This window comes from Rhinatrema bivittatum, chromosome 16 (genome assembly GCF_901001135.1).
Source record: "Rhinatrema bivittatum chromosome 16, aRhiBiv1.1, whole genome shotgun sequence".
NCBI classification, from domain to species: Eukaryota; Metazoa; Chordata; class Amphibia; order Gymnophiona; family Rhinatrematidae; genus Rhinatrema; species Rhinatrema bivittatum.
In genome coordinates, this window is record NC_042630.1 from 45,719,440 (window position 1) to 45,728,265 (window position 8,826).

The window sequence follows — 8,826 nt, forward strand, 5'->3', positions numbered from 1 at the left end:
TATCTTCTTCTCTGAACTATAACCTTTAAAGTATTAATGAGATGGTACAGGTGGACATAGCATCAATAGGAGAATCCAAGAAGCTGCAGGAAGTAATGGGAGATACAAAAAGTTATATTTAAGAATATCAGTATGAAGACTATGACTGCAAGACCAAAGTTGCTGCTGGGGAATGTTCCTTACATCAGTACCATTGCACATTTGTGTGCTTCTTTGACATCAGCTCTCATTATGACTGATTGTCTCACCTCAATAAGAACACAGACTAAGTTTTGGATTCCAGATTTTTATACAATTAATGATTCTTAGAAATATGAAAAAGGCCCTTTTCTCACTAGAATGATGTAACAAGACTATATCACAAAGAAATTATGTTACAGCTGTGAGCAAATGGCAGTAGTGATGCTAAAATGGAGTGTGTCTGTGTGAGTGTGTGTGTGTGTGGGGGGGGGGGGGGATGGTGTCTTAGAATTCCCTTCCATTATGGGAAGAGGTGATAGTAATATTGTAATGATGGCAAAAAAACCCCAAAATGGCTCATCCCTCTGCCCAGCAAGCTTCCCAAGGTAGTAACTTCTGCTCTGTGCAGGTTACCCCCATGTTTCTGTTAAGGGTAGAAACTGCTGCTCTGTGCAGGTTACCCCCATGTTTCTGTTAAGGGTAGTAACTGCTGCTCTGTGCAGGTTACCCCCATGTTTCTGTTAAGGGTAGTAAATGCTGCTCCGTGCAGGTTACACCAACGTTTCTGTTAAGGGTAGAAACTGCTGCTCTGTGCAGGTTACACCAATGTTTCTGTTAAGGGTAGAAACTGCCGCTCCGTGCAGGTTACCCCCATGTTTCTGTTAAGGGTAGAAACTGCCGCTCCGTGCAAGTTACACCAATGTGTCTGTAAAGGGTAGAAACTGCCGCTCCGTGCAGGTTACACCAACGTTTCTGTTAAGGGTAGAAACTGCTGCTCTGTGCAGGTTACCCCACGTTTCTGTTAAGGGTAGTAACTGCTGCTCCGTGCAGGTTACACCAAAGTTTCTGTTAAGGGTAGAAACTGCCGCTCTGTGCAGGTTACACCAATGTTTCTGTTAAGGGTAGAAACTACCGCTCCGTGCAGGTTAAACCAACGTTTCTGTTAAGGGTAGAAACTGCTGCTCCGTGCAGGTTACCCCTACGTTTCTGTTAAGGGTAGTAAATGCTGCTCTGTGCAGGTTACCCCACGTTTCTGTTAAGGGTAGAAACTGCTGCTCCGTGCAGGTTACACCAACTTTTCTGTTAAGGGTAGAAACTGCCACTCCGTGCAGGTTACCCCCATGTTTCTGTTAAGGGTAGAAACTGCCGCTCCGTGCAGGTTACCCCCATGTTTCTGTTAAGGGTAGAAACTGCCGCTCCGTGCAGGTTACACCTACGTTTCTGTTAAGGGTAGTAACTGCCGCTCTGTGCTGTTAAGCTTTTTTATTTATTCCCATCCTCTAGCCTTTAGGGATCCACAGTGTTTATCTCAAGCCCCATTGAAATCCTTCACAGTTTTAGTCTTCACTACTTCTTCTGGAAGGGCATTCCAGGCATCCACCACCCTCTCCGTGAAGAAGTATTTCCTGACTTTGGTTCTAAGTCTTCCTCCCTGGAGTTTCAAATCGTGACCCCTAGTTCTACTAAATTGTTTGCAATGGAAAATGTTTGTTGACAACCATGGATCATTAAACCCTTTCAATGCTTCCCCCATTGTTGGGTATAAGTGAGATATGGTGGATCGGGAGAAATTGGACTGATCCTAGAGAATAAGCCATGATACTCCATGGTGTTATCAGTTAACATTCACCAGGGTCATATAGATCTAGAAGATGAAAAACAGATCCCTCTCTATTCTGAACAGTTTCTATATTTCATTTGGATCTTTTCTTAGGTAAGCTCTCTAACATTTTTTCCTGAATGATGACTCCAGGAGGTTCTTTTCAGTGCTAGAGGGAGAATCATCTCAAGCTCTATGTCTCTATGGATCCCTATCAGAAAAAGGAGTCTCCTTCATCTGATAACCTGATGTGATTTTTACACCACATAGTGCCACGAGCTCCTTCCCTATGACTTTCTTCAGTGCATTTTTTACCTCCTTGTTCCTCAGACTATAAATTATTGAGTTCAGCATGGGGGTGACAGCTGCATAGAGCACGGATAGGACTGTACCCTCTTCCAGGAAGTATGATGAGGTGGGTCTCAGGTAGACAAAGAAAATGGACAGATCAAACACAATGACAATGGTGAGGTGGGAGGAGCAGGTGGGGAAAGCTTTACGCTTCCCCTCTGCAGAGCGGATCCTCAGGATGGCTGAGATGATGTAGATGTAAGTTAAGAGAGTCACAAGGAAGGCAGGCACAGTTAAACAAACAAACAATATGGCTTCAGAGCTGGTTGTATCCATGCAGGAAAGCTTTAACAGTGGCATGAGGTCACAGAAGAAATGATTGATCATGTTAGAGTCACAGAATGAAAGGTGACTAACAGAAACCACAATTGCCCCAGAACTCAGAAGGCTGGTGATCCAACAGACCTTTTGACTCATGATAAGTGCATAGTTTAAGGGATGGCAGACTGCCACATAGCGGTCATAAGCCATGGCAGTAAGCAGGAAGGCCTCAGCACCACCAGAGCTAATGAAGACATACAACTGTAGTAGGCATCCAACATAGGAAATGGTCTTATCCTCTGAAAGGAGGACCCCACAAAGTTTTGGGATAATGACTGAGGTGTAGTAAATGTCTGTGACTGAAAGGTTACTGAGGAAGAAGTACATGGGGGTGTGCAGGCGGGGGTCAGCACAGGTCACTGTGATAAGCACAAGGTTCCCCAGCAAGGTGATCAGGTAGATGAGCAGGAAGACCAGGAAGAGGGGAACCTGCAGTTGGGGATAATCAGAAAAAATCAATGAGAGTCTGCATTTATTTACCAACACAGTACAATCCAAATAGCAACATCAATAATATACAAATACCAAACTCTATATGCACCACACATCTCATTCATTCCACATTCATACCTTAAAAACATCCATCACCATCCTTGGGCTGGATTCCATGTATTCTTTCTTTTTTACAGAAATGTGGTTTTATTTGCAGAATTGTGCATTGTCATTGGCAGATCCTCTCTGCCTTCCTCCTCCCCCCCCCCCTCCCCAATGTTTCTCTTTCTATTGGGGATGGAACCAGTGCAATATCTTGGTCTCTTCAGACATACAGTAAACTCAGTCACACCCGTGACCTCACGTCCAGTCACCGACCATGTGACCTCTGCCATGCTTGTGCACTTTCACTCTCACTATCGGTTTTTATTCACCTTGTTACTGGGAGACATTAGCCCTTGTAGTTCTACCGGAGTTGTATGTGTAATCCTGTGCCCCTATAAACTCCTTTACATAGGCAAGAATTATCGTGCAGTTAGAACACATATTACAGATCATTGCAATAGTATTTGGCGCCTCCTTTAACTACACACTGGCAATCAGCACAACATGAGATCTCTGATCATGTGTGAGCTAATTGCCAAGGGGGTGACATTAATCAGACCTAGTCCAACATAAACAGTGATGGATTTTCTCTTTCCAGACTCTAGCCCCTTTTGGGCTGAAATGGGAAATAGAGTGGTTGGAATTTTTTAAATCCTGATTGGTCATTTTTTGATCACATGTTCTTATTCATGCTGTTTTTGACATTTCCTCTATATCAGCTGTCAGTATCCTTCTCCCTTTAGACACCATTTTGACAAATGCACTCAGGTGTTGTTGTAAATGTTGGCACTATTGACCCCAGGTAGGGTCTTTTCCCCATTACAATATTTAACTTTTATGTTTGAATAGTGTGTTATATAATGATTTGTTTTTTGTTTATGTATGTATTTGTATATGTGTATTATCCCTTCTGAGATTTTTAAATTTTGTTTTTTTTTTTAGCTTGCTCCCTCCCGATGAAGCCATGTCAGGGGACTCAGTTTACAAATCACTAAGTTGGGGGTGAAAGTTTGTTTATGCCTTTATGGGCGACTTTTGAAAAATGTGAAATATCAGTGAACCTTGAAGCTTTGGTTTTACTACATTAGAACACCAATCTCCCATAAAATAAATATTTAAGTAGTGAAATAAATGAAAAAGCACCTTGCTTCTTACTTTTTGGGACATTTATAATTGTTCCTCACATTTCTGATGTTTTGGTATAGCCTGCCTATGCAGGAGCCCTAGGCTGCTTACAGTAAAACATACATAATGATTAAATTGCTTCATTGATTGACCAAAAGAGTGCCCATTCCTATCTGATGGGAATGCAGAATCCTAGTATGACTTGATCACATGCACTTCAGGATTACAGTCATGCCCAAGAATGAAAACCACATTCACTGGAAGAGATTTGGCAAACAGAATGTGAGGTTGCATCCTAGTAGAGAACATTAATACAGATTATAATGTAAATTAATGCAAAGTCTGATTAGATCACTTTCTTGATTGATGGATTCTGCATCTCTAGCATGACCTTTCTGATGAGCTAGGACTGTTTAAAAAGGTGGCAAGGTCCCTTTGGGATATTATCCCTTGACACACAGATCACAGCATGAGACAGTGAAATTAATAGAGGTCTATATTTAAATTAATTTCATGAATTTGATTAATAGTCCAGGTCATTCTATCTGCAGGTTACTGGATGAACACCATTCAGTCGCTGATGTCAATAATCATCCGAACATTGTACAGTGACGAACAGGAAAAGCTTGTGATCTCAACCTGATTCCCAGTGGATTATTTAAACCCAACTAAATGCAGTCCAATAGCTAGAAAATTGATCTTTGAGCAGTTCTGAAAAAGTAAGTGTGCACCTGGGATTGTGCACACAGCATGTGCTAGGGATGTGCTTGTGACTGATCTGAATGGCAAAAATTCGACCAATGATTTCACTTTTTGTTTCAGCTTGTTGCAAGCAAACCTAAACACTATTCATTCTGAAAAATTTTCAGATCATTTGTTTTAGCATCTAACATACTGTTTCCCTAAATTAATGAGCTTAAAAATTAAAAAAAAAAGAAATCAAATTTGCCACCAAACCATTCCAAACATAAATTACCAGAACTGAACCAAAAAAACACCACAGCTGCACATGCATAGCACATGCACATAAGAACATAAGAAGGGTCAGACCAAAGGTCAATAAAGCCCAGCATCCTGTGTCCAACAGGGGCCACGTCAAATCACAAGTAACTGGCAAAAATTCCATGCTACTAATGCCAGCAATAAGCTGTAGCTAAACGCTAAATCAATTTAATTAATAGCAATTTATGGATTTCTCCAGGAATTTGTCCAAACTTTTTTTAAACCCATCAATGATAAATGCCTTAACTACATCCTCTGGCAGTGACTACCAGAGCTTAAGTGTACATAGACTGAAAAATAATTTTCTATGATTTGTTTTAAATCAGCTACTTGCTAACTTCATAGAATGCCTTGTATTTTCTGAATGAGTAAATAAGCGATTCACATTTATCCATTCTAGACCTCTCGAGATTTTAAACACCTCTATCAAATCCTCCCTCAGGTGTCTCATCTCCAAGCTGAAAAGTCCTAACCTCTTTAGTCTTTCCTCATAGGGGAGCTGTTCCATCCCTTTTACCATTTTGGTTGCCCTTCTCTGTACCTTCTCCATCGCAACTATATCTTTCTTGAGATGCGGTGACCAGAATTGCACACAGTATTCAAGGTGGGGTCTCACCATGGAGAGATACGGAGGCATTTTGATGTTCTCCATTTTATTCACCATTCCTTTTTATAACAACTCACATGACATAAAAGCATATAATTAAATATGTTTTGTGTACTCTGCAACAGACATGCATATGTAGGCCTACATGAGAATACATGCAATGCATTGAACCACATATCTCAATGCATTGAATGCATGTAGTTTTCCTACCAATTTTAAAGATATAAGCATGTTTATTTTATGCGGGAATGTAAAGTGGGACCCTACTTGTATAAGTCCTGCTTTCTGCATGTAAGTCAGCCAATTTGAAAACGTGCACACGTTGAGAAAATGAACTAGTTTACCAATTAGTCCACCAATCTACCCAGTCCTTCTCCAGGTCATCGAGACCTTTCTGGTTCTTCAGTCTCAGCTACCACCTGTTCACCCCGACCCAGTTAATATTAAACAGTAAACACATTTAAGGTCACATAAACCAGATAATTAGCAGATGTAGAATAATTCCTTTTTTGACTGCCGCAGCACACTGAACCGACGATTTCAATGTGTTATCCACTATGACACCTAGATCTCTTTCTTGGGTTGTAGCACCTAATATGGAACCCAACATTGTGTAATTATAGCATGGGTTATTTTTCCCTATATGCATCACTTTGCACTTATCCACATTAAATTTCATCTGCCATTTGGATGCCCAATCTTCCAGTCTCACAATTTATCACAATCTGCTTGTGATTTAACAACTCTGAATAATGTTGTGTCATCTGCAAGTTTGATCACCTCACTCACTGCAGGACTTGGCCTGTAGGAATGTTATGACTAAGGGAATGTGGGTGGTGGCTATTAAAGTGGAGCAGAGGATTTCCTAAAAACAGAAGTAACCAGACAGTTACTAATGATAGAGATAGTAATATCAAGGAACATGCAAGTTAGGATCGCAAGAATTTAACCAATCGAAGAAGAGGAAAAACTGGATCATACATGTAAATGTGGTGAAGAGAATGGAAGGTGGAATAATGAATTGGAAGGGGCTGGGTGAGTGCCAGTGATGCCTGCATTGAGTCATGTGCTTGGGAACCATAGCAACGGGTATCCAGGGAAGCTTTTACCTTAGCAACAGAGCACTGCTCACCTGCTCACCTGCAGCAAGGTTGAAAGTAATGGTACAAATTACAGCCAAATTACTATTTGTTTAAAGAATTGGTATAATTGGGAATGCATTTAAATTAGTTAATAATTTAACTTTTTACTAGTCTCTTGAATCAAGGGTTTTTTTTTTTGTTTTTTTTAGAGATTTCTGTTAATTACTAATCTATCCCAAGTGGGACAGATACATTTCTTCTCTATGACATCAGCAATATTCCTTTAGTTTTCTCTGCATGACAGTTGGTCAGTGAGGGCCCTGAGCTGGGAAAGGTGACAGAGAGAGCTCAGCAGCCTTTATACTGCGTAAAACACCTTAGAAACATTTAAGAAACAATAACTAAGAGTGAATGAGAATGAATGAGAGGGATTATTAATGTTTATTTGCCTGTCAAAGGTAAGGAAATTATTTTAGTGAGATTAAAGATAAAACAGCTGAAACGGGGTTCCCTGTACGTACCAAGACTCCTGGGTTTTACCTCCCCTCCAGCAGGTGGAGACAGACCCATTTCTGTGGACTCTGTCATATACCCCTGAGGTGCCACCTAGAGTCTGTCAGTATTCTGTCTCCAGCAGGTGGAAGAGGTACTTCCCTGGAGTCTGGTATTTTTTGTCAGGATTTAGTTGTTTTTGGTCAGGCTTCAGAGTTAGGTCCTGATGGTTAGCGAGGGGCCAGGTTTTTTGATCTTTTAGCTAATTTCCCCTTTAGCCTCCCAGGGGGTTGTCAGGTCCTGGTGGGACCATCCTCCCTAGTATTTGAGGCTCAGGAGCAGAGGGTTAAAGACCCTGTAACTGCCCGCTGAAGGTGGTCCCGGGGGTCTTGGACTACCACCTTCACAGCCCCTGCACAGTTAAAAAAAAAATTATATACTGTGCCTTTAAATTCTCCTGCTCTGCCAGCTTTGTGTGCTCTCCACAGGTGTTAGTTTCAGACCACGGACAGCTCCAACCGGGTAGGCCTTTGTTCTTTCGCTGTTCCTCTCTCCAGCCAGGCTAAATTTAGAGCGCTGCTCATGCCGCTTGGTGCAGCCTGCGCCGCGTGCGGCAGTGGGCGGGGATGGCTCTCCCATGTATGGACTGTTTATCTGGTGAAGAGGGGTCGTCGGGGGTCGCAGCCCCAGCAAAATCGGCGGGGGGTGGATCGCGACCATGTCGGAGGGCCAGTGCCTCGGTTTTGAATAGGCAAGCTCTGGATCCGTTCCTGCTCAGCGCGGGAACGGAGACCATTTTACAGACCATAAGGGAGCAGGAGAAGGCTACTATGTGGGAGGGGCTTTTGCCTCCCCCATTGTCTCCACGGCCGGGTGTACCTGGGGGGGGGGGCCGGTTTGGATGGGGCTGTGGAGGACTCGACAGGGGGCGATGAAGGGGACGACTCTGAAGGGCCTTCTTCATCGTTCACCTCAGATTTTGTGCTTTTAATGCACAAAGCTTTTAAGGCTCGCAAGGCTGGGAAGTTGCAGGGGCATAAGCCAGATCGCAGGGGACCCGCGGCCCGAAAGCAGGTTCAGGCACCGAAGCACAATGGTGTGCACAAGGAGAAGCGTCCGCTTCACTCCGTAGTCAGTTTGAGGGACAGCGCATCTTCAGATCTGTCAGATCAGGAGGGGTCTCTGCGGTCTGCTCATGATCAGGGTACGGATGGGGATCCAGATGCCCAGGCTCCGCCGATGAAGCAAATGGGCTCCCCTCCAGTGGAGGGGGATGACCCCAAGGTGGTTCTCTTGTTTCAAAGGGATGAATTTGAGCCCCTAATTCCATTCTTCCTCGACGAGCTGGGAATTGAAGTCCCTCGGGAGGATTCCAGGTTTGGGCCTAATATATATCCAGTGATGCTGGGACTCAGAGGTCCAGCGAGGTCGTTCCCATTCCACTTGTCGGTGTCTGACCTTCTATTTAAGGAGTGGGACACTACTGATCTTGGGTTGAAGGTTAGTAGAACCATGGATAAGTTGTATCT

The 8,826-nt window shown here is 43.0% G+C and overlaps 1 protein-coding gene across 1 annotated transcript; it reads right to left on the bottom strand.

Moving 5' to 3' along the window:
• Positions 1–1,981: 1,981 nt before the first annotated feature.
• LOC115077600 (olfactory receptor 1L4-like) lies at positions 1,982–7,881 on the bottom strand. Its single transcript, XM_029579897.1, has 2 exons — positions 7,817–7,881; positions 1,982–2,918 (listed from the first exon to the last, which is right to left on the bottom strand). The coding sequence occupies exons 1-2, from the start codon at positions 7,879–7,881 to the stop codon at positions 1,982–1,984; spliced, it is 1,002 nt and encodes a 333-aa protein (XP_029435757.1).
• Positions 7,882–8,826: the final 945 nt, after the last annotated feature.